General features: G+C 35.0%; 1 protein-coding gene across 1 annotated transcript in view; it reads left to right on the top strand.

Moving 5' to 3' along the window:
• Window positions 1-27998, top strand: part of LOC135118296 (neurexin 1-like) — a 65733-nt gene that overhangs the window by 18441 nt on the left and 19294 nt on the right. The window contains exons 2-3 of the mRNA XM_064039853.1: window positions 191-582; window positions 1479-1612. Of these exons, the coding sequence (XP_063895923.1) occupies window positions 253-582; window positions 1479-1612 (464 nt within the window). The 5' untranslated portion in view covers window positions 191-252. The remainder of the gene's footprint in view (window positions 1-190; window positions 583-1478; window positions 1613-27998) is intronic.

Genomic DNA, 27998 nt, shown 5'->3' with positions numbered 1-27998 from the left:
TTTGATATGAAAGCCAGACATACAGACCGACGCAGTAGTAAGGATTGGTCACTATTATATTATATTAGATAGTTTCTGTGTCACTATATTGCTCCGATAAGTTCATCTATCGTGTTTCTATTGACGATAAAACATCTTGAAAGAAGGATCTTATGGAACAGTAAATAACAGACCATTTCTGTTGTTACAGCCACAAGAAATGAAACGCAGAAGGAGTCTGAGCTCAGGCGTCGCGTGACGTGTTAACCAGCCATGCCTTCAGACGTCTCCACCATGCGCTACATACTATTCTGCCTCCTGTCTCTGTCCTTCAACAGAAACTTCGCCTTCGTGCTCGACAAACAAAACCCCTACTCGCAATTCCGTAAATGGAACGCAGGATTGAATGGAACACTCGAATTGGAGTTCAAAACTGACCAGCCAAACGGTCTATTGTTGTATACGGATGACGGTGGGACTTACGACTTTTTTGAACTGAAGCTGGTTAATGGAGCGTTGAGACTGAGGTATAACTTGGGGGGAGGGGCGCAGATCATCACTGTTGGCAGCAACCTCAATGACGGACATTGGCATAAAGTGCAGGTGAGTTTTGACCTATTTTACTTTTTTGTATGTAGGTACTCAAGTACTTGTATGTTGAAGGTAAAGAGTTAGTTATGCATATTCAGTTAAATTCAAAGCATTTCGGCATTCAGGCATACCACTTATACCATAATTCAGTACCTGTAAAAGTAGATCCGTCACTGTTCATCAAAACATTTTTAAGCGATATCTCGAGAACATATCGTTTATATCCATTTCTGCAACTATTTGGACCTATAATTCCTGCCATACCCATACTGTCACCTAAGCAGTACATTATTGTATAAACAGATAATGATCCCAAAACAAAAGACAGTCTACATTCATCAGAAAGGCCACGAAGATTACCACAGAACAAAAGCCTACACACATCAGTATACTAATGACGTCACGCTCTAATCCCCACAGATACACCAATGTATATTAATTATAGTTCTAAAACCGTGTACTCACTTTGACGACGATCATCGATCATCTATTCTATTTGTGTGTGTATCTATATATAGTATTTGTGTACCCGGCTTTATTTAGTTAAACCTTCTTGATAAGTGAAACTTTGTAGTTTTGTTAATAGTAGCAAGTACAACCTTTGGTAAAATATTTGTAAAGCTTTCCTAGAAACTAAGTGCTTACATACAATGCTTACTTCAAGGCCTTCGCTGGTTAGTCATTAACATGTAGTAAATCAATTTAGGTGTTGAAAAAATAAAGTCCAAATACTGAAAACGCCTGAATAGGTAACGAAAAGTGTTAAGAATTTATTCGCCCCCCTATCTGGAAAAAATATTCACACTGATGTGTATGTAACTTTTGACGTTTTGAAAACCGTGTTTGCTGCCCAATAAAATGATTTTGCGTTTAAGGTTACTTATCACTTTTGCTCCTCTTTCTACCAGGTTGCACGTCGAGATGAGCACACATCTCTCACAGTGGACGGTAGCACGCAGAGCAAAACGTCTCGAGGCAAAGAGTTTATCTTTGGCAAGTTCAACTCAAACTCCGATGTGTTCGTCGGAGGAATACCGCCATCGTAAGTCTAGTTTTTTTTAATTATTTGAATTTGGAACTATCCGGAAATGTCATTGTGTTTGACAGCAAAGAGGATAGAAGGAACAGTTTCAGAGTTGTAGGTATAAACTGTCGATGGTCCGAAAGATTTTTTTTACAAATATTTGGTTCAATTTGAACAGTAATTAGAGAGCTTTTCAAACAAATGCGTATGATAACAAAAAGAACAAAATACACATATCATCGTTTCAGATAATCTAGATAACAATAGGCGCTTAATCAGCAGAAATTAAATTATTGTTTCGGCGTACTGTAAAGCGATGAACTACAATTTATCATAGCTAATTAATTGCTGCCTATGATTTCAAAACGTAATTGTATTGTTAGTTGCCAATTCATTTGGTTGCGAACACTCATTTATTTCGTGTTGCGTGTTGTTGAAGTACTAAGTGATAAAGGTGTTAGTTGAAGTTGGTATTACAAAACTTTTGGGTAACAAATTGTGCAGTTACCTCAAGTTTAACAATTTCTTGATTACTTGGAGAGAGTTGGTTGCAACAACGGATTGATGTATATCAACGTTAAGAATAACTGCGCTTTCACACTAGCGAAGTTTACGCGCGACAACGCGGTTCGTACGAACGGTATCGTGCGTATAAGAACGACAAAAAACAATTGACAACTACTGTGTATGTGAAGACACTTGAAATCGTGCGACAGATTTTTCGCCGCTTGGAATGTGTCGCGCGTAAAATCCGCTAGTGAAAGCCTTCAGAGTACTTATGGCCTTTTTCCAACCCACTTACAGTCACCACAGTATAAACAACAATTCATACAGTCAAACCGCAAAACTACCAATTTACCAACCGCAACATATTCAAACTAATTAGGTACTCTACCCTGCTTAAAATCATACTATAATATTATAGGTATAGAGGCAGTTATACCTGCAGAGTTACCTTCTGTACAACTTTTTGTCTGTAACGCTTTTATGTCAAAAGTACTGAATAGATTAAAATGAAAAATTAATTTTAATAGTCGAGTCTTAGAAAGTACTCATGTCACCCGGGTACGGAAAATATTTTCCCCAATACGCGAGTGAACCCACGGGACACAGTTAATGACATAATTTCAGTTGACATCAAAAGAGACATTTTAATCATTTTGAGTTAAAACAGTTCAATCTTAACCGATGGTTCAGTCGGCGATGAATTGAGAGATTACACGCGTTTTACTTAATTGAAATGAGTTCTGTTTTGTAAAGTATGCTTTTGTGGTAACGTTAAATGATTATTTTAATTATTTCAGTTTATTTTGAATTGGTGGGTTTTTGTTATGATAGAGGTATATTTGATTTTTATACTAAAATGCGAAAGTAACTCTTTCAGTTTATGGCACTTAAAAGTCAATTGAATCGATTTAAACAAAATGTGGTACCTAGACACTCTATAGCCTTCCTTATTGTTTATTATCATAATAAGGAAGGGAAGTAGTTGTCGAATATCTTGTATAGACGATACCTCATATGAAGCGTTATAATGACCAATTAAATCAAAAGACACAACATTTCAAAATCACAAAAAAGCAAACACACATTTACTCTTAACGCTTAAAATATATCACAAGTTACTAATCAAAAAAGCAGCATTCGGAAAAACTATTACGACAATCGATTCTCTCACAACTCGCCCAGATTTACCAATCGAACTCGTATTTTTCTGATACCATCTCTTCCACTAAACAAGCTCACGTACGCAAATTTAAACCCTGAAATTTAAGTGTTAAAGTCGAAATTCGAATGCAAATTTTAGAAATGTGTCCCCATTGAAATTGGAACTTTAAATTTTATGTGTTAAGGTTTATATTGGACCGTACGTAAATACTTTAGAATGAAATGCATCGGTTGTAAGGTTAATTGGTGTGTCGAAAACTGTTAGTATATTCCGACTCATAGAGCAATGTCTGCGAATCATTGAAAATTTATTCTCGAGTAAATTTCTAACTAGTGCACTTTACTCAGAAAGCTTCACATTAAAATGCAAGCAATTTGAACGACATAGTTTTACGTTTACCTATGAATTTCTGTTTCAGTTAACATCAGTTATAAGCATGTGTAAAAGTTTGCCGTGAATTGAAATACTTTAATAGTAAAATCGTTTTTTTTTAATAGTACCGATGAATAGAATATGGCATTTTCATCGCCAGCCTATCGCAGTCCACTGCTGGACATAGGCCTCTCCAAGTGCACGCCACTGAGATCGATTTTCGGCTTCTCGCATCCAGCTCCTGCCAGCCGTCTTGCGCAACTCATCACTCCACCGTGCCTGGCAATATGGCATTTTATTCCTCTAGAATTTTATTTAAATAAACTTTAAATCGCTACTTCCAGCAATGGCTGAAATGATGTAAATGTAAATATGAAATGAGTATCGTATTACGTACTGCTTTGAAAACATTTTCATACAACGTTTCATTTCTTTAATTATAACTTTTCATGAGCAACTGATCTAGAAGACTTTTGTTTGGAGATAAAAAGTATGTTTATACTTTATTTTTCACAAAGAAAGAACAGTTCTTTACAATTCTCTTTGTGTTCATAAATATTAAATTAATTAAGTAATGATAGACAGAGATAATATTGAAGAATATTTTATGACTTACCTATTGTAATCTACATTGTTTACTTAATAAGATAAGTTTTATTAAACGTTAGAAAAAAAGTTGTGATGGCCTAGTGGGCAAAGAACCAACCTCTCGAGTATGAGGGCGCGGGTTCGATTCCAGGTCAGGCAAGTACCAATGCAACTTTTCTAAGTTTGTATGTACTTTCTAAGTATATCTTAGACACCAATGACTGTGTTTCGGATGGCACGTTAAACTGTAGGTCCCGGCTGTCATTGAACATCCTTGGCAGTCGTTACGGGTAGTCAGAAGCCAGTAAGTCTGACACCAGTCTACCCCTTGGTATTGGGTTGCCCGGGTAACTGGGTTGAGGAGGTCAGGCAGGGCAGTCGCTCCTTGTAAAGCACTGGTACTCAGCTACATCCGGTTAGACTGGAAGCCGACCCCAACATAGTTTGGGAAAAAGGCTCGGAGGATGAGAAAAAAAGTATCCTTTTTAGTATGGAAGCTTTTACTAGCTTCCACCAACGTCTCATAGGAACTACTTTGCACATTTTGATAAAAATTAGACAATAGCTTTCCTCGATAAATGGGTTGTTCAGAACAGAAAAAAAAAACAAATTTATTTATTTATTTATTTAAGACAACCATCAAATCTGGTTACAATGAATGTTGTTACGAAATTTTAAATCTTATGCTAAGTGTAGACTTAATTATAGGTTGCCACAGCATGCATAATATGTGGTCGGATCTTTGTTTGTTTTTCTTGACTAAAACATTATATTGCTTGCCTAGTCGATCAAATCGGTCCAGTAATGACTGAGATAAGTACAAACATACTCTTCCTCTTTACAATGCTATATATATAAATTAAGAAAACAATTTACACTTTTCTTACAATAGATTTTATAGATTTTCCCTATACGTCTTAAAATCCTAGTTTTCACCGCTAACGACGAACGTAAGGCATCAGGTGTTTTACAGCGCCTGTTATTGAAAACAAACGCCTCGCCGAGTGGTCCTTAGTTAGCAGATTAAATGCATCCTACTGGCATAATCCTTTACTACCCACGTTTATGACGTATACTTAAACCTTAAGTATAGGGAAACGCGTTAAAATTATAATTGGTTCCTTCGTAAGATTTATTTTGCAAGAAATTCATAGTTGGATTCCTTATGTTTATACAAAAAAACTTATACTTACTCCAAATGGGGTAATCCATCTTTATTTACATAGATATTTATAACACAAAAAAAACTATCTTAGTAAAACAATTAAAAAAATATATATACTTACTCCATATTATGTTGTCGAATCATGTTTATCGAAACATATTTAATTCTATTGCTAAAAGCTTTTACTCACTTATTACTCATTTTAGAGGTCGCCGATGATTTTTAAAATAAGAAATTCTCTGCCTATCCTTTTCCCAAACTATGTTAGAGTCGGCTTCCAGTCTTAACCATGGGCTGACTGCCTATCTGACCCCAAAATAAGTATTGATCAATAAATGAAATCGAACATCAATTTCTTTCTAGATTGTAAGTCAGAACACCTGCGTATTACAATAGTTATATTTTATTAGTATTCGTTCCGTCTAGGCTTTTGTTAGGCCTTTGTAAAGGACCTATGAATTAGGCTCAGGAACGTGGCTCGACTATAGATAGGGGTCACGGCTTTTGTATTGTACTGAAATGTTTTTTGTTAGGTTTTATTGGAATTGGTATTATTCTTCGATTATTGTAGGTAATGATAGATTTTTTTAGGGAAAGTAATAATCCAACTTATAAAATGAAAGACATAGATACACAGACTCCTTTTTTGGAGTCGGTTAGAAAACCATAAAAAAATACCTGACATTTTATATTGTTCTATTTAAAAATCTTAAAAGCAAATACATCAATTAGATTAATGATATTCAAATTACCATATTTTATTAATTGAAAGACTCCTAGGAGCAATAACACTCACACTAATTATCTTGACTTTAGTCTATAAAATATTCAAAACTAGCAATCTAAAATTCATTAAGAGCAAATGAAGAACTTCTAGTCATTATTTCATTGGATTAGCATTTATTTCTTTCGTCTAGCTCTAGAGATTTGATAAAATAGAAAACAAATAAGAATAAATTATTTTTCAGAATACATAATTCATCTCTACTTTTTTAAAGATTTCTCTAGAGATTAAGATGGAGAAAAAAACCATTTCAAAGTCTTGGTTTACAGGCAATGCCGAGGGCAGAACACAGTGAACTTAAAAAAATATTTACCGCCAGAAAAGTATTTTTGCCAGTAGTACAAAAAAAAGGTTTAACAACGAACAAAATACATTAGGAAAACAATCGTCAAATTGATAGCAATTAATATCACATTAATAACATTTAAAGCAAAAACAATTCATATAATTAACTTTGTGATTGCAATATTGTATTTATATTGAAATAAAATCACACAAGGATTATCTGCAAGTATTCATAATTTCAATGCAAATATTAAAACACAATTTGAATATTAATAAAGTACCCTATTAATTAATCTGTTACTTGTAAAATTAATTTTGCATTTCATTATTTTTCAAATCAAATGATTTTTTAATCACTGGAACGTTGAAATATTGCATTTACGCTAATAAAGAGTGACGTTTGTAATATAAGCGATTAGCGAGTTCTGTTATTTAATTAAAATATGAATTAAACGATTTTCTCGACTAATTGATAGTTAATGAATCGTTCTTTGAAGTTTTAATTTAATTTTGTACGTTAACATTTAAAAGGGATTGTATTTATTAACGCGATTGCAAACCAGAGATGATTTATGAATTTTTACATTTTTCAACTCATATCAGTAGTAATTATAATGATGGTCAGTCCAGCACTTCGTCTTCTACAATACGTCATTATTAAAAAACGCGTACATATAGTTTTATATCTATATTATATCTTTCTAATATTATACATGCGAATGTGAATTTATTGGGTTCACTTTTACGCGAAAATGGGTGAACGAAATGAAATTAGGTATAGAATTCATAAGACAGAGATAGTCTACTTTTTACCCGGACACGGGCGAGATACGGTTTTGAGTCACAAAATCTAGAAATAAAATAACCAGCCCGCTAATCCTTTCCCTTGTACCACCCACCAAAGCGTTGCGTGCCCACAATACAGCACAGAGCATTGTTAGTGCGACAAAGTTCCAACGCAAGTTAATAGCAGTCGCGGGCTATTGTTGCCTAATAATGCTCCTGCGCTTTTATATAAAACACTTTTTAATTATGTAAAAGGTTTATGGTAAAGTGCAGTTTTGCTTGCGTTTATTGGTAACAATTTTGTTTTCATTGTGCCACACAATGTTTATTCAGCTTTATAGAATGTGTCAAAGTAGCTTTACAGGCCATGAGAATGTCATCATCTGCCTAGGCTTATTCTAACTATCTTGAGATCGGATTCCAGTCCAACCTGATGCAACTGAGTACCAGTGTTTTACATGGAAATACGAAACACTTTGGCAAGACTGGGTATCAGCCTTTCTGGCTTCTGGCTATTCTTTACGACTGATAAAGAAGTACAAATGACATTTACGACCAAATTCCCCCGACTTTTGTAAGTAAATTAAAGTATTTCGAAAGAGATGTTACAAGTAGACCTTTGCTTTTGAGGTAAATATTGAGAACGTTTCATATAAATAGGAGTCTGAAAATATCTAAAAAGAAGCATCCATTAAGGTATTCAGGTATTCTTACAAAAATAAGGTTTTACATCATGCATACAGCCTCAGTCTATCTCGGTCGGCTGACTCCCACCCAGACCCATCACAAATACAGACTAACTATTTTACTAACAATAGCTTGAAACAGTCTTTCGGACGGAAGGTCGCGGGTTCGAGTCTGACCCAGTTGTTCTATTGTTAACCACTTCGGAAATAGTTTGGGAGGTCGGCCTATATGAAATTGTAGCATTAAGGGGTAGAAATGCTGAGTCAAATCCCTTTATATTTGTAAATTAAATTCGTATCGAAGCGAAATCTGTTTATCTATGAATTGATCGGCGGTTTAGGTTATTAGGGTCAAAATATTTTGCTTTATACTCCATTATGGTAAAGCTTAAGTGATTTTTGTAGCTTTTGCAGTTATTTAGCTTTAAGTGAGACCTATAACAATAGTACTTTTTTTTACCTTAAATTATTTTTAACAAAATCATGAATTATCGAGACCAAAAATAAGAATAATATTTCTAACTTTCTTAAAATATATTTACCACCTCTACTTACCCTTTAAACAAACTGTAGGCGTATTCCTCATCTACACAAATCAAAAGAAAACACCGAAAAAATGTAACCTACAAAAACCACACGCGTAGCAATCGTCGTAGCACTACGTAACTGCGCCGTAGTCGCCTACGATTTAGCTGTCTACGCCGTAGCTATCGAGGTTATTGCTTCCGAATTGTGACTTGCTATGTGGGATTTTCACATAATATTGGTACTTTCAAGCCTTATTTATATAGTCGACTTTGATATTTGAAATGGTACTTCTTGGTGCAGGGTGATAGTCGTTATCGTAAACGGTTTACCTTGATTTTGAATAGGTTTGCAATGGGTTTTAATGTTATGATCTTAACCTTCATAAAATAGGAAAACAATGGTATACTTCAATCGTCGAATCAATAAAATTGACAACAGATGAAATCGACGGTACCTTCAGTACGCAAACTGTATGAAACAATGACGAATACGTACATTCACGTACATAAATCTTAGCACTAGCATGTTAGAAGCGACAATAGTTAGTAACACCTGTCGTGTCGGGTATAAATTGTCGGCTTTACGCAGACATACCGGTGTCAAACGTTCCCACGATTGGCATCGATTATACTTGGTCTATCATCTATACGTGACGAGTTCTATACGTGACGAGTTATGTATCTGGCGAGTTTAATATGTGGCGAGTTTTATACGTGACGAGTTTTATACGTGACAAGTTCGATGTCTATTTATGGTTCTTTGATCCGAGATCAGATTTCTATTAGCCCACAAGCAGATACGGTACGTGGTTCAAACCTCAGAAAACAGCTAGAATGATATATTTAACTGAGATAGTTTAAATAATTTTGTCCTCAAAACTCAACTTCTAAAAACGCCAACAAAATCACAGTCCCCTGCAAACACAAAACTACATTCTCGACACGATTCTGCAACAAATAGTAACTGTATTGGAACTACAAAAGAAAGTGTCGGGTAAAGGATAAGGTGACCTCGATTGGTCACAACTGGGCCAAGGAGTATTACTGATGAGGCCATATCGAGATCAGTCCCCTTTCTAGCGAGTTTATACAAGACATCATTTGGTCCTTGTAGTCGTCTCGTTTTTAGGTCGACTTGTTTTGTAGAATAGTGTTTTTTTTTCATGTAGTGTTTTGTTTTTATTTGTTGGAATAAATAAATATGGTTTTAATGAAAGGGCAGTATTACTGATGAGGCCATATCGAGATCAGTCCCCTTTCTAGCGGGTTTATACAAGACATCATTTGGTCCTTGTAGTCGATCCGTTTCTGGGTCGTCAATTTTTGTAGAATAGTGTTTTTTTCCTGTGTAGAATAGTGTTTTGTTTTTTATTTGTTGGAATAAATAGATATGTTTTTAATTAAAGGGTAGAATTACTGATGATGCCATATCGAGATCAGTCCCCTTTCTAGCGGGTTTATACAAGGCATCATTTGGTCCTTGTAGTCGGTTCGTTTTTAGGTCGACTTGTCTTGTAGAATAGTGTTTTTTTTTCATGTAGTGTTTTGTTTTTTTTTTGTTGGAATAAATAGATATGTTTTTAATGAAAGGGTAGAATTACTGATGATGCCATATCGAGATTACTCGTAGTTTTTAGTTTTGATATATTTACCTACAGCCTTATTTTATAAAATATTTTTGTTATCATGTAAATAAGTATAAATGAGCCCTTTTTTATTCAAAAACATTGTAATTTACAGGTAGAATATTTTCAGTACCAGCAATCGATTTCTGACCAAGAATAAGGTATTTTTTGAGAACATTAACGTTACATTTTCCGCTGTAATATCACTCAACAACACATTAACACGGCCTACTTAGAAAGAAAGCTTAGTGTCAAACTCATCAACAAGTTAATACACTCGATGATATTTTCTTGGACATGGAATACTTCCACTGAAACTTTGAAACTGAAAGTATTGATCGAATGTTTTAAAAGGTTCTTAGAACGAACATTTTTAACTCACCTTTCAGTGAAGAAGTCATCATTTTGAAAAAAAGGGACTTTTCATTATATTTCTTGAGAATTCTTTTAATTTTGTAGGTATACATTTCTGGTCTAAAAACTGCTCGAATCTAGATTCAATAAAGCGTTCATGACAGAACGTCTCAGATCAATCAACCCGCGGTTTCGTGAAAAAATATTTCATGAACCCAGATAAAAAGGTCAGATTTTCACGATAAAAAGGCTATCTAATACTGAATGATATTTTCAAAACCGACTATTAGTTCCAGAAATGAGCGTGCTCAACTAACCAAATTCTTATTTTAATAACATTAGTACAAAAGTTATTCGTAATTTCTGCACAGTCAGAATCTCCTAAACCACTTGCTGAAACTAGTATCAACTAGTTAGCTTAGTTCCTAAGAATTTACAACAGATTTCACAAATCTTCAAACTTCGTCAATATCAAATCGAAGTTCTGAGTTAGTTTGAAATCAATACAACAGCTGGATGTGGGTCAAATCTGTGCTAGTTTCTAGTTGGACGTGTGCTGACAATTACTCGCTTAGATTCATGACGTCTTAGTATCCTCACACTGCAAACTTTTAGTTGCTCGATAGTTTGTTTGTTTCATAAATCAGTACACCCATTACAAAGATCAGGTATAAACTTTGATTGAATTCATGATTTTATAAAAAAAAACATTTTTCCAATCAACTGTCAACTGTCAGCTGACTGTTTAGTATGCATTGTCTCGGTACGCTTAATCTGCAGTGTACAGGCACTCTTAGAGTACTTTTAACTTTAGTTGCACCTTTAGTTTGTAGAATTTTACAAATTGAATGAAATATAGTTTGTCTCGATAGTCTGATTTGTGAATTTATCTTATCAAAATTACGGATAGTTGTAACACAACAATCACATAAAAGTGTGTAGTAACTCTTCAATCTTCAATCTTAAATAATGGCATATATGCAGGTTCGAACTATTGTAAAATCATTAGTTTTTAAACATACAAAAGTAAAAGGACCAAAAAGCTCATCTTTATAGAAATGAAAACTAACATCTTGTCAAAAATGACACACAAATCTGAATCCGACCTCACTCCGAGGGTTAGATCCTCTGGCCTTGTTCACGCCGCCGCTGAAGCAATAGATATTGATTCTAACTGCTCACTACGACAGCCTGAGCTCTCTCATCAGTTATACTGAGCGGGATTTATTTAACTAATCTTAGTGTATGAGGGTTATATGTCGTGTTATATCTCGTTTTGTTAGAATAATGTGTGTGTGGGAATCGTTAGTTCTTATTATATAGTTTGTGTATGAATGTTGTGCTAATAGTCATTTGCGAAACATTTATGGAAGTACATAGTTTAAGGTATTTAAGGACACTAGCAGTTGCTATTTATAATTCGAGTACGTTTCAAACGATTTCAAACTTAAATCTTTATCTCTTTAAGCTTTTAGTCTGTCTTACAAATTTTAAAGCGTTGTTTGGCTTAAGTTTCATAAAATGTAAATTGAGACATCAATTAAATCCGCCATTTGTAATGAGAGCTATTCGTTTCTAAGACGGCTTGAAATTGGTATCTTCATGTTCTAACTAGCTTTTGCCCGCAACTTCGTTCGCGTGGAATAGTGACTACCAGCAGATTTTTGATTTGACCAATAGATGGCGCTATATGTCCGGAATATTTTTTTTGTAATAAAAACTATCCTATGTCCTTTCTCAAGTTTCAAACTATGTCTGTACCAAATTTCACACAAATCGGTTCAGTAGTTTAGGCGTGAAGAAAAGACAGACAGACAGACAGACAGAGTTACTTTCGCATTTATAATATTAGTTTGGATAAAATGTCAAGCTTATTCTATTTTTTGTATAAAATGCACATTATTCTGTACCAAAAAATAACTACAAATTAATATCTTTCCAATCACAATAACTTACTACCGAATTCCGCTCAAATAAATAGCTACTGGTCCTTCGATCATAAATAACGTACCTCTTACCTACTACAATAAATGTGAGGTAATTTCCTACGCGATTTGTGCCCCACATTATGAAGACAATGTGACAGGAAAACAGCCGTAAAATTAGTTCGGTCTCCCAACGGACTTGGGAAGCGTAAATCATAGTTTTGGACCCAAATTGGCCTTGAGAGTTCGGACTCCTGTGCCAACGGGCGGGGTGAATTATTCACAATTTGAATACACAAAATGTGTGGAAACGCTTTGTAATTCATGAGAAACTGTGTTTTTGGTCTGTATTTTAGTGAACGAATAATGTGTGTTATTTTACAGTATTTTTTTTACAGTAACAATTTGATTCTAATTGCTCAAACTGCTCTGTCAGAAACTTTTATCAATTTAAGGATACAAACAAGGCATTATGTTACACATTTAGGTCCAATTTTAAATACCGATCGGTGCTGCAAGAGGGTTTGGTGTTATAATGCAAAAAAAAATATTTTTTTGCTTGACGTACAATGCTAAATGAATAAGTTTCTAGTTTTAAAATTATTGATATTACAACGTTAGAGGCATGCAAAAGCTAATAGATAATTCAAACATTAGCACACTGATACAGTATTCTGTCAATCTGATAATTAATTCAGAACTTTAAACCGTGTTATGTCAGCCGTGTATCAATGAATAGCAGTACGTTTCAATTTTAGTTGAATGTCAAAGCATTACACAGATGCGATGTTCAATCAAACACAGCTTTGGTGACCGAACGTACGACCAACAAAATTGTAATTAAACTAATGGTTCAGGTGCAATCCAATTTTGTTTTCGAAATATATTTGGCTTGACATATTTTGAAATATATTTTTATTGCACTTGATTTACTGTTTTATTTTATTTATTGATAACATGTGTTCAATATGTTTTTACAAGTAGGTAGATGTTTATTATTTTGAAAATATTTATCGTTGGTTGTTTGGTTTTTGGGCAGATATTTTCTGATTTATACATGTCATTGGCTTTCGGTTTCCAAAGTTTTGTGTCCACCACGTTGGGCGCCAATCCCCATCTATATACTTATACTCCATCTTATGCGTCTTCACAAAATCTATGATTCACAGTATCCAAAGGTCTCAAAGCAAACAGTTAACATGAAATATGAGGGCAGCGTTTAAGACAATAACATTTGTTATCCAATACACAAACATTGGCGGCGAACTTTGTCTAGTAAACAATGGTCTCCCTCGAGTTAGCGCATTGTTAAGCCGTGATTTGTGACTAGGAAGCTAAGATATTTGGATGAATCGTATGTGGGAAAAGCAATAATCATTGCAGAAATTCAGTTGGAAGAGCAATTACATATTGTTTGTAATCAATTCCTAATTTGTGTAAATTTTTTTTCTACATTCATATGAATTGGTTTATCTCGATTTCAACCACAATCTGGATAAAAAGTAGCCTTCCTCGATAAATCAGCTACCTAACAATGATTTTTTTAATGAGTCCAGTGAAAGCGTTTTCAAATAAACTTTTTAGCTTTACATGATTGGTACGGATTGTTATTTATATTTGTAGTAAGTACTTTACGACTACATATAGCCACCATACACTACAATACAAAGACCTAATAGGTACCTGTCTCAAACTCGGTCAGTATCAAGACTAAATCACCAGGACCCTAAACAGTAAACAATCAAACAAAATTGTCAAATACGTACCCAACGTTGGCGTTGATCATGGAGAACAAAATGACTGTCGGAGGTGTCAGAACGGCAAATCTCCTAAGAAGCACACCAAAATGAGCGGGAGACGAGGAACGTTACTGTCTTTGCTTTTATAGGCCTTTCATATCATTGACAGATGTCTTAAGGAACCCTAACGACTCATTAGTTCACTCGAAACTGATCTTTCAGATCATGTCCATCGTAACTATTTAAGCTACAAGAAGGTGCCTGACCTACCTGCATTATGGTATCTCCGCATCTTACCTTACTCGGTGTCCTCGATTCCCTGGTCTAACAAAAGCCTCCCCTTACGGATTCCGACGCATTGTTGCTTCATGATTTGTGGTCGGAAGGCTGTATGATTTGTTGTAAGTTACGCTCTTACTAAACAATAAACACTTCTAAATCAATTTACTAGTTTTGGGAACAAATAAGTTGGTCCTATTGAAACTGTACTCTGATTTAGCGATAGAAATCTCGAATCTAGGACCAATTGAATAGTGTTTGACTGTTTTCATGGATTGCACCAAAACTATGAAAGTTGGTGAGTGTGTATGCATGCATGTATGTTATTGTGTGTGTGAAACTTGGCAGTAATATAGCTACTACATCCGAATATCATACAGGGTTCTATTTACCCGGGGAAGTAACTCATTTGAAAGCGGGGAAACCGCTGGCTGCAGCTAGTACCGATAATGAAAACCAAAAGATTACTAAAAACTGTTTGAATCAAACACATTTTTCTTTTATTCTGTTTTAAAGCTGCGTGTAGCATTGATATAGCTACAAAACATTAAATAAAATGGGTACTAATATTTTGAACAAAAGGCAAGGTCTTCCTTTCAGTAACGAATTTTCAGTGCATTGTTGTTATCGTGATTTGTGGGAGAAAACCTGCTTTTATTATTGTGTGCGTCTTGCCATTGAAAAGGATGTTTTATAGTCTGCATATTATTTTGAATACAAATAAAAGTAAAGAAATATTTAGTAGACCGTATTTTGTATAGCAAAATTTCAAGAGTATTTAAACATTTTGTGGCAGTATTGCCATTTTATAATTAATGTTCGAAACAATTTTCTGGTACACAAACCAGAATTGTTATAGTAAGGGTCTATCTTCTACCGCAAAATGTCCTTGCCTTCAAATATTGTGGCCAACTTTACTGAACAAAGACGGAATTTCCTCCTTCAATTTAAGGGCATTGTAGCCCATGATTTGTGGTCACAAGCCTGTATGATTTGTTACTACAGTAATGATGGGTTCCTGTAACGAGCGGTTATCAACGTGATTGGTCCTTACACATTATGTGCTTGTCATTTCATTTTATTGTGAGCTGCGATTGGTCCTTATGCGAGTGTTCTGATTGGTCCTTTCCGTCTTTTTGTAAGTTTGCTTTTGTTTTTATATAGGAGTGTTTGAATGATGGTAGTAATTGGAGCAATTGTTTGAGTTATTATTTGTGTCTGTTTTGATTGATGATTCATATGAAATGACCTACATAGAGAAAGGGTTTGGATTCTGGTACACATTCATTCGGAAGTCTTTCAAACGTTACGAAGGGATGGCGGTCGGTTCACAAAACACAATGCTTAATCACTGTTGGCTTTGTAAGGAAGACTTATCAGATATTATGAATTCCCTTTGTGGTTTTTTTGACGTTTTTCCTTGTTTATCGCAAATTTAACGTAATATTCTTGTTCGTTTTCCTCTCAATTTCATTTCTTCTGACATCGATCTGGAAGGAAAATGACCGAGTATATCTTTGCAGTAAGTTGATAAGCCCGTTTTTGTAGCCACCGCGAAACAACCGTTCAGTAAGATCCCTTCAGCAAATATCGACTGGGGTTCAAAATGACAGAATTATTTGCAGTTATGCTTCTGTAATTTTAGAAAATCTTCATAATTCAAAGTGATTATTTATTTAAAAAATATTTGTTTAGTCATACTTTGTAGTATCTATTTAATAAATATTTTCCAAAAGTAATTACTTTCTCATTTACAATTTATTAGACAGCTTGATAGGTTTTGTGCTAAGCCCATAAAATCTTCTGTCGTTTGGTACCACTATAATTTATTATGGAATTATCTTAAGACATAATAATATATCATTCTTTAACTAATTCATCTCCATTCTTATCTAGTCTACAAAATTAATGAGTTTTCACTCAATATTATTTTATCTAACGATATATTTACAATACCCAAAAATGAGGAGGTTCTCAATTCATCGGAATCTTTTTGTGGTCCCATTTCTTTTATTGCATTATCCCCAAAAGAAGTATTCCTCAACATGACACATTAGACATTCGAGTACCAAAAACAAGCTAGTGTCTGTCCCCACGTTTTGCCCATTATTCAGCCTCTACCATATGGTGCCCAGGCCCAGATATAGTACAACCCCACTTAGGGGATGTTTATCGACTAATTTTATGAATTTTATACGCGAACAAGCATTTCAATTTGTATTTTTATTGGTTTGATGCGGTTTTTTGTTGTCAAATGTTTAATATTTGATTGGGTATGCGGACTTTGTGTTTTTGGCTATTTTGTTTTTATTGACCGTTGTTTAGAATTGATATTTTTTTGTTGCAGCTAGGGTTAGGAACTGGTTTCGTATTAAGTTTTATTTTATTACGTGGGCAGTGTCATTTTTATTTGATTTGATTTTTTTATTTTATCGGATGTTCTGTTTTTGGCAGTATGAAATAAAACAACAGAATTATGCCTGAAAAATGTACATCAGTATAAAATAAACATTATTTCTTATATTTTTGTGTCCATTGGTATATCAATCTTCTTTATATTTGGTATAGCAATAAATGACTGAAACTCAAACAATCCAAAAACCATTTGAAATATTGAATCCATGCTTTATTCTATTGAAAACATTAACCACACATGGCCTTGAGAAATGTGTGAAGTATTCTCCTTATAAAGAACTTTATGCCTTCTCCACATTTCCAAACTTCTATTTTTATTGCCTTTTGATGGCAGCAGCGATATTTTACGGCTGTAAATGTGAAATTTTCGAAGTGGCTACTGGCTTTTAGGGGAATACTGATAGAATAGTGCTATGACGCATAGTGTTTGGTTGGATAGTGATGAAGTCATTTATTTTGGATTTCTTACCATTAACAGTCATTTGTGAAAACGGTTACATTAAAATGTTATTATAATCAATTATTATATTATTGACTGCGGTAAAATTTGCATATGAACCTGAAACCTGAAATTCGACAAGTTGTAGCTGTATCCTTTAGCAGGGTATAACTTTAGCAGGTTTTTCAGAGGTCTAAAAAACTATAAATCAAATCCATATATATCTTTTTAATTTATACGCGAGCAACATTTAACCGTTCCACGTATCTAATTTATTCGGCGTTAGATAAAGCTTGCCACAGTTTAAAAACATTAAAAATACATTTCAAAAAAGATTTTTTGGTGTGGCAACGTCACAACATTTTACAAAATGGAGGACAAACATCATAAATCTCTGAAGCGGGCCACTTACATTTTAATTTTAAAAAAGGTATATTTTTCCGGGACGTATCTCTGTTTTGACGTAAAACTCCGGGTTACGACTGTTGCTACAAATGTGCTGGTCGTTAAACTGGCTAGTCGATTATTTCTGAAGAGCTCCGAGTACTCGATACTAAAAACTCGACTAATTATTACTTAGGGGTGTTTCGCGGATAAAATAGTTTATTTTCAATAGATTTATCTCTTTGAAGTAGTTCGTCGAAGCGGTTAATACAAATTCGGATTGGAGGACCAAGTTTTATCAGTCGGGTTTTCATTGCGTTATTTTACTCGTCTTTTAGTCTAATCTCTAAAAGATAGTAGTCTTAACTCTATTAAACCTTTCTTACAAAACTATTTAAGAAGTTAAAAACAAACTAACTTTGTCAAGATTGAGGTAATGATATTTAGAAAACTTCAATACCAGTACACTTTTGTTCCGTAATAAGGTCTTTTCACACACATATTAAACAAACTGCTCCATAAAATAAAGGTTCAGTTTATTGCATATTTATTATTTATAAATTGTTTATCTTCAGTAAGTTGCCTACTCAAACGGAGTATAGATACATAGGTAAACCAGTCTAGCAAACAAGCCACCATTCACTCAAACGTTCATGTATCATTCACTCAGAGTATCGGTCTATTTGCTTCGAAGACCGAGCCATTATTTATAGTGTCAAACCGTTTGGTTTCTCCAAGAAAGCAACGGTTTTCTCTCTAAAGAGGTCATTGGAACGTCTGGAAGTTTAGGGTCAACAAATAACCTAGAATTTTCTTTAACGAATGGATGTTTTTATCAATAATGTCGACGAGACATTTAATCTTTAGGGATGTCTGTCATGAAACGTAACTGGATCATCTGAACTAATATTGTGAAAAGGATTTTCTTTTAGGCTCCGAAACTGTAGAACCGATTTGAACAATTCTTTTACTGTTGGGAAGCCACACTATCCCTGCGTAACATAGGCTATATTTTATCTGGGTATGAGTTCTTTCGTCGGGACACGGGTGAAACCACGAGAAACAACCCGCATCCTATAAAGATTTGTGACAAAAAATATTCGTAGTCTTATTACTTCTATTTGAATAAACACGAGTTTGCTCAATGTTGTATACACAAGTATATGTAGATAAATGGCGAGTATGGAGTCCCAGTGACCTCGATATATCCCAATTCAGCAGATCTGGAATGTCTCCAATATTAATACAGAATAATACAGCCTACATTCCTTAAGCGAATTATGGCCTAACCTATTTATTATAGGCGTGGCCAGGATTCGGAATATATGGTCATTGGCCAGGATAAACCGGCATTATTATCTTTTTACATACTGCACTGTTTTTATATCGTGCTATGCAGGTTGTTATGTATTTCGTAGTCGTTCACAAGATAAAAAGAAATGTTAGATTTAACACGGATAGCATATTGCATTGAATAGAAATTGTGATACCTAGCTAAGCTGCCACTCGACCAACGATAAAGTTTCAGTATCTATTGTAAATTGCAATTTTTACATCTACTAGATCATAAAGTTAAAACAGTTTCAGCCACACACTACAACAAAACCGTTCAAATAACAAAGAAATATGATATTTTTGAACCAACCGCTTTGTTACAGTTTCTCTTACAACAAATTTAAATTATTTAAATTTATTACCAGCTGCGGACCAACTTAGATTACCTCGCGGGAATCTGAACTATATAACAAAGTAATAAGGTTTAAAATTGAGTGGGATTGTGTGTTAGTGGTAATGGGAATCTAAAATTCGGATTGTGTTACATATACAGGCAGTTTGGTGATATCGATTTTGTGACAAACTCATTTCGTGGAGCTTATTACGCTCATAATGATTATGGGAAACGATAATTTGAAATTGGTCCTTAAGTCCGCGCTCGCAGGTGTTGAGTAATTATTAATTAATTAATTTGGTGTTTTGGTATGTAATGTGTCTGCTTTATAATTAGATTAAATTGGCGGCTTGTGTTAATTACAAGATGATATCAATTTTCGTTCAGGTAAAACAGTTTCATATAGAAACTTAAAAAACGCCAAATACTCCATTCAAACATGAACACGCCAATAAAATAACAATTCCCAACAATCGAATTTTCAGGAAACAGCCTGAAAACAATCACCTACAGCCGTGACCCTCGACACTGAAAAAAAAACGCAAAATGATTAATCTGTCACTTTGACCGCGATAATCGAAACGCGAACACAGGCCAAACAAAATTAAACTTTATTAAAATGAATTAAGGTTAAAATCGGTTCGTGTGACATTTGTAAATGATTTATGCTATGCGTGAAATGTGAACAGTAATTGGCTGTATTAACTCGTTTGGATTACTTAATTTAAATATATTTCGATGATGGGGTACTAAAAGGTCTAAAATTGCTGATAAATGGAATCTGATGTAGGTAAACTGATCCACGCACTAATAGATTTAGTTATGTTATATTAATTTCTATTAGTTATTTAATTTAACAATGGGCGGAAATGATAGGTAAGTGCATCGAATTGGCAGTATTATTTGCACATCCATTTTCGACGACGAATAAGTATTGCTTAATGTTTGAAAAGTGGTCCTTTTGGTCCTTATATTTTAGTCAAAAATAATAACTATTTTGATAATAACAGTATGTGGCTGGGATGAATTTCTTTTTCAGTTTGTGTAAGTATAAATATTAGATAAATGCTTATCGTATTTAAAATTTTACCGAATATGTTTCTCAATAAATAAACCAATTTTTTAGAACAATATCTATACCAATAATGACCAACAAAACTTATCGAATGATTACGTAAGAAATCTCACATGTTTGCGTGTAGCGGCACGTCACGGCACGACCGCCGCCATCTTGGATTTGGTGTGCAACCGTTTTTATTGGCACGCGAGACTGGTTTGATCCATTGCTGTTTATGGATAGTTATCAATCAGATTATTGTTATATGTGGACTTATCTAAAAATAGGGATAGTTTTTTAGGGTTCCGTACCTCAAAAGGAAAAAACGGAACCCTTATAGGATCACTTTGTTTTATGTTGGTTGTATTTTATTTAGGTCTTAATGTGTTAGATTTATGGAGAAGCAATTTTCGTTTCGGAGAAGTTTAATTTAGATATTCTGGGAAGTCTAGGGAAAGTTTTTTTAAGCTGTGGCTCATATAGCTTTGATAACCTTTCTTAGTTATTTATTGGTTGATTTTCTAGTTGGATTTATGATAACACTAACTTGGTAATAAATAGTAATTAAAGGTAGTCCTACTTATTTCCATGTACGAATTTCCCGATACGTTCAAAAGTGCTATCAATAAAAAGTCTACTACTCTCTAAGTCGTATACCAACATAGAACAATGTACGTACATGTATTGTAGGTTATACTTAGCTAACAAGATTCAACGACCTATAACCTTGAACCGGGGCGTTTCGTTACACGCTGAAGTATTCAATCAAATGCAAACGACTTGTCCTCTGCGTTCATACCTCGCTGCAAGGTTATACCGTTACCTAATAGAGTTTTAAAGTAGTGGATTATTTTTGGATCGAATTTTACTTGACGACACCACTTTCCGGCTAGCTATTTGCTTGCGTTTGGGTGCTCCGTGCTGCTCTCCTCACCGCTGCCCATGTGGTGAAGCTGTCAGCAGCCTTGGACAACACGGCTTGTCATGTAGCCGCAGCGCCGGCCGTTTTGCACGGCATGCGAATATCAATGACATAATCCGTCGCGCTCTTGTTGCCGTCGGCGTTCCAGCCATATTAGAACCCAGTGGTCTGGTACGCGACGATGGCAAGAGACCAGACGGTATGTCGTTGTTCCCGTGGAAGATGGGTAGGTCTTTAGTATGGGACGCGACCTGTGTCGATACTCTTGCACCATCTCACCTTCCTAGCTCGGCGCGATGTGCTGGTTCCGCTGCTGCGGCTGCAGAGGACCTCAAACGGCGCAAATATAGTACCCTGGTGGGTAACTATACCTTTGAGCCGTTTGGGGTTGAAACCCTCGGGCCGTGGGGTCCAAGTGCTCATCTCCTATATAAGGATATCGCTAAGCGACTTGCTGACACTTCAGGTGACCCAAGGGCTGGTTTTTATTTTGGCCAAAAAGTAAGCATTGCCATCCAACGTGGCAATGCTGCCAGCTTCTTGGGTACACTCCCGGTGGGCAGCGATGAGGAGGAGTTTTTTGATGCAATTTTTTAAATATTTTTAATTATTTAAATGTGTTTGTAATTGTTAAAAAATAGAAAAATTTCATTTTACTCAACAATGTTTTAAAAGTATGTATTACTTTTTATGACACTACATTTTTCGTCTTCAATTGGGTATTGTTTGGTGGTGACTTGTAAAATTACTTCTAAAATTATACTACAATTACAACATAGTTGAGAAAAGGCTCGGAAGAAGAAGAATCCTTACTAATTACACTTCTGCGGTCAGAATGCGATGTTTGTACGAAAGCAGAGCAAAATATAACAACTGTCGGGAAAACTCTAGAGTAATTTCTTTTTAATAAGGTACACAGGGACAAAATAATGTAAACAAGCTTCACCAATCAATAGATTGATTGCATAAACAATAGTTGCTCACAAATCAATCGCTTTCTATGTTTGCATGCCGTTTTCAATTCAACAAATTGGGTACCTATTTAATAAAAGCATGAAACGGCTGCATATTTCCATCGTTAGCGTTTTCAGCTGCATTATTACATTGCAGTTTGAGTAAATAAATTCGCCTGAATAATAGCCTGAAACCTTCAGCTTCGCGAATAAAAACGTATATTTATCAAAATGTTCATTTTCATTCTTGAGACGTAATTTGGAAAACTGTTTTGCTTAAAATGTACCTTATGACTTAGTTGATAAGCTCTAAATTAGCATGCAAGGATAATGGAGTTTAGGACTTTTTTGTAATCAAATTCAGTGATTGATTAACGTTTTCGAAAGCGAACGTCAGATGGGCGAAAAGTTGTCAAAGTTTTACGACATCTGTTGTCTCGTAACGTTTCGTTTCACACAAATGCGACACATTTATTAGTTTAGTTTCTGGGTTTATTGTTCAGGGTGATCGGTGAAATGGTGTCAAATGGATTTAAGAGGTCTTAGGATTTATGGAAATTAGCATTTTATGACACAGCGGATGAATAAAAAGAACATACTTAGCGGTCGGGAACTCTTTCAAAATGGTTTCATGGAATATCCTCACGTACAAAAATATGTACAAATTAAAAGTATATAATAATATGAATATCTAATGACCGATTTCTGAGCAACTTTGTTGGTGGTTTATCTATTAACTTTTCCTTGAAAAAATGAATACTAAATGGCGATTTTTGTTTGTTCACAAACAAGACAGACAAAAGGATGATAAATATTATTTTTATGTTTTATACAATACACAAAAAAGTTTGAACTAAATAAATTTTTTGCGTTGACCTAAAGTTTTGGCTCAGATTTCCCTAACGTATAGAACATTCGAAGCGATAGTAAAGTAAGAAGGTTTTATTGTCGGCTTTACTTTTGAACAAATAGATCTGTATACTGTATAGTAAACATGCAGTCTCAATACACCTTTACTGACATTTGACGACCGTGTACTATCCTTGGTTTGTTTTAAGAGTGAATTAGGGATTTTTACTGAGTAACTTTAATTGAAGATCATTTTCACTTTTTAAAATAAAGTAATAGTTATAGAGGTATTTCAAGCCACATGGTCCCTTAGGGTGAGGTCCACTATAACGACCATCAAACCATAAACAGCCTTGTACTTAGGGCCATTGATCAAATCGGTGATTAAACCAATTAAAATAATTAGTTTATACATAATTACCTCTATAGTTGATGGTTCAACTTACCATTGGTGTTTCAAAGGGTTATTTTGGACATTATTATACAAGATTTGCTACCACGAGCCCCAATTTTTTTTTCAATGACTACAACAAAAAAAAAAAAAAACTCTATAAGCAAATCTACGTGCAAAAACTAGTATTTTAATACTATTAGCACAAAACGAGAGCAGTTTTCAATTTAACTCAAGTTAACAAGTCTAGCGACTAGAATGTTCTGATGTATGTTGGTATTGCAAACATCTCAGCTGTTTATATTTAATTTTCAAATGAGATTTTAGACTAATTAGTACTCTTAGAGCCGCCGTACACGGACTGCTTCAAGCAGTTGAGACCGACTGCTTAAAGCCGCGACCGCGCAGTGAACTATAGTCATTCATTCGCTGCCGTACACACGACTGCTCGAGCAGTCGCGACCGCTTCAAGCCGTCAACTGCATGATGAAATTCCATCGTGCCGTCGACCGCTCGCGAGCGGTTGCGAGGCATACACCGACTGCTCGAGCCGTTGACTGCGCTAGAGCAGTCGACAGCTCTCCGACTTCCCTCTCCCCCTCGCCCTTTGCAGCCTCGCGGCGTCTGTTTTCTCATTTGACTGCTCGAGCAGTTGGGTCGTAGCTCGAGCAGTCAACAACCGACAGCTCAAGCAGTCGACGCCGACCGCTCGAGCGGTCCGTGTATTTCACTCAGCCGCTAACTGCTCGAGCAGTCCGTGTACGGCGGCCCTTAAGCCTTGAGCATATTAGATGGAGCTCGGAGAATAAATATGTGGGTAGTTGTACTATTGTTGAAGGTAATGAGTGGGCTGAGCAAACTAAATAACTTGAGTATGTAATATAGTTTTTCGAGGGAAATTCGAGTGAAATATAATTGAATAAGTTTAGTTTGTTATTGTATTCTAGCTAATTTATAGGAATATTTTGAAATTAATTTTCTATACATTGTAATCAAAAGCTTTTTTTTCTCTTTTGCCCTCTTCTTTCTTCTGGCTGATATCTACTGTTCCTGACAGGGTTTATAAAAAAATCTATTTTCTGACGTATGAACTGTCATATGAGCTATAAAATAAAATAGTTTTTCTTAACAATAATCATTTTATTAAAACTATAGTTTCAATTACAGAAAAAATCACCAATTTATTTATTTAACAAACGAAAACCAAATTGGGAATAGGATCAACTATTCTTTCATGAACGAAAACCAACATTTGAAAATTAAACACCACCAAATCATAACCTACCACACTTTACCGGACCTTTTTAGCACAAAAATCTAGCCCAGATTAAAAGCAAGGCTTTTCAATCTAGCTCAAGTTTGCAGACGTCCTTTCGTGTATAAACTCTTGTCTCTGTGTGCGTGCCTAGGATATGAGTTGGCATAGCAAACAACGTCCTCAGATGTGCTTAGGGGCGTTATACAGATTAGACTATTGCGACTGTTTTTGGACGACTAATAAACATTTTGTTTTATTTTTGTGAATTATTAGTTCAGGTATATTCACGAAACTACACCTGCCTGTCAGTTTTGGTAACTGACTTCGCGAAAAGAAGGAGGTTTTCAATTTGTTTGCGTGGATAAATGTATAATCTTGTGGATGAGACCGTCAGACATAATGTGGTATGATTTCTCTATCTATCGAAGTTGCTTTTCAATGTTAATAAGTCTGTTAGATTTTCATATTTAAAATTAATATCTTGTAAAAAAAATAACAATGAAAAGCACATCCTATATGTCTAATTTTATTCCAATCGGTGTCAAATTAATTCGCATAAAAACGCAGTCGCAACTCTCAGTCGCGCATGTATAACCGGCCTACGTTTTCCACTCAAACTGAGCGTCGCTTCCCTCAAGAGATATCACACACCTACAACTACATACTATATGACGGTTGCATGCATGCGACATGATTAAAATCTATTCGCAAACACAGTCCAAGTTTGAAATTATCTTGTCTGTTCCGAGGTCTGGGGGGGAAAGTGGTTTAGATCCATTTGATTATAGTGCTTGTGTGTGAATAAATATGGTTTCGTTTTCAATGATTGATTGATTTTTTTGTGTTCCGTGAAAAAATGAAATGAATTCGACTAAACAAGGAAGGTATAAAATGGCAGTAAATTCAAGTTGCTGAGCTAATTTTGTTTTACTTTATTTTTCAATCATGACATATCATAAATAAAGTGATTTTTTACAAAAAATACATAAAAGATTCCAGGACGAATCCTTGTACCTAATTCCTTTAGCACTCTCGTAGAAATTATGTAGGTCAGTAAAGACTACCTATGTCCATGAGACTTCATTGAATTATCAGGCCCTTGGACCCAGTTAAACGGAAAGCGGTCAAGTGATAAGGACCTGTCTAGATCGTACTAAAGGCTCGGCGCCTCTGTCGTACTCAAGAGGTGTCCTGGACATTGTGTGTTTGACCATTACAAACGTAGGTAAGTATAGGTGCTATCAGCAATTACCAACGTTGATTGGTTGAGTTAAATCATGCTCGGTTTCTTTAAATAAAAAGCACGAACTTTTGAATTTAAAAATACATATGTATATGTTCGTTTTTAAGAAATATATCTAAGGGCCAGTGTAGCCTGAAAATAAAGGTATTGATTTGGTTTGATAAGGTTAAGCAATGCTTTTCGCGGTCGATCCGTGGTTGGACCATCTAGACACGACGAGTTTCTCTGTGTTTCGGACGGAACATTATATTGCAATCCGGTTGTCGTTTCAACATCTATGAACAGTCTTAACAGGTTATTTGAGTTTATATTCTACACATAGTATGCACCCATATCATCCCTACAATACGAGGAAAACTTCAAGCCTTAGATTTTCACGTAACTTTATCCCCGTGGCCCATATATCCCCCACTTCCCGAGTGTGTGCTCGATCGCTGCGGTTATCCGTTCCTCTTTAATCGCGTACCAGTTATTGTGAAAACTGGATGTGGCTGACAGAGTTTTTATTGAGTATATAACGTTCAAGGAAAAAAAGGGAAAGAAATTGTACTATTGTATGGTTAATTTGAAATATAGCTTGCGTTTATAGTTATTGTGTTTAACCGATCAAAAAAAAGGAGGAGGTTCTCAATCACTCGGAATTTTTCATGATTTTGACGCCTAATATCGACAAACAAGGACCAAACCGTATTTAATTGCTAATGTGATTTTTGACATAAACCAAAGTCGATAAGAGAAATGAGAAGATTATTCTTTGTAAATGTTGAGCATAAGTATAGTTGGCCAATTTAAAATGGATTTTCTGTCCTTTTATTATTTTATTATAGTATTGTTATTTATCTATTAAGATAACTTGTACACCAGGGCAACGAGGCCAATAACATTTGGCCAGACGATAACAGGGACAAACAAATGTGAATAATTGTATCAAGTACATAGTAATAATATAAGAAATTGTTTATGTAAACACATACGATAGACCACAGGAGACGTCACTGTCTAGACAGAAAATAAACAAAGCTTGTGAATCTTAGAAGTGGCTTCAAGCGTGACTCACTCGAAAATATGACAGACAAGGTAATGTACAGAAGGACCAGACCTTACAATTGAGAGTTTTAGTTAAACACGAGCGAGACAAAAACACTCTGTGGAAGTTTTAATATGTATTATATTTGCGCGGTCATTTGAGGAGTGTATTTTTTACCCGACTGCCAAAGAAGGAGGGTAATGTTTTTCGAGTGTATGTAAGTATGTAAGTATGTATGTATGTCTGTTCCTTTGTGACCTCCTGTAGCCTAAACGGCTTGATGGATTTTGATGTATGAGGTATCGTTAGATTTGTCTTGATTACGGGAGTGTCATAGGATACATTTTATCCTAAAAGTCCCACGGGATATTTTTTCTAAATTTCCCTTTAAAAAAATATGTATGCGGTATCATTAGATTCATTTCAATCACGGGAGTAATTAATATAGGATACGTTTTTTCTCAAAATTCCCACGGGAACATGTTAATTCTGCGTCAACGCAAAGCAACTCATGCGTTAGCAAGCAAAAAGCGATTCTTTTGGCGATACAATCACGTCGTCTTGATCAAATGCATGAACGTCGTCTTGATCGTCTTGAACGTCGCATTGGCGGTAAATTTATGTTGCGGAGTAACATCACTCGTAATCTAAAGCCAAATGTCGTCGAAATAATTTAAAATGGTACTTACATATACATAGTCTTCTACATCTACAACATTTTCGTTAAATAAAAACAGCTAAAAGTTATAAATAAAAGAATTATTATTAAAAAAACAAAATACCCGACTGCACACTAAAAAAAGAGTAAAACAAGCCCCACAATAATATTGATCAATACAACTTTACTGAATATAATTTATAAATATTGATGGAAAGCATCGCAGGCGGGGACCACCTTGACCGCCACCAACGAAAATTCTGCTAAATGGTGCACAACCGAAATGACTATAAATAAGCCTCTGTTGGTCCCCGCCTGCGATGCTTTCCATCAATATTTATAAATTATATTCAGT

The sequence above is a fragment of the Helicoverpa armigera genome, chromosome 20 (assembly GCF_030705265.1).
Source record: "Helicoverpa armigera isolate CAAS_96S chromosome 20, ASM3070526v1, whole genome shotgun sequence".
NCBI lineage: Eukaryota > Metazoa > Arthropoda > Insecta > Lepidoptera > Noctuidae > Helicoverpa > Helicoverpa armigera.
This window is presented reverse-complemented; position numbering and strand designations above follow the sequence as displayed.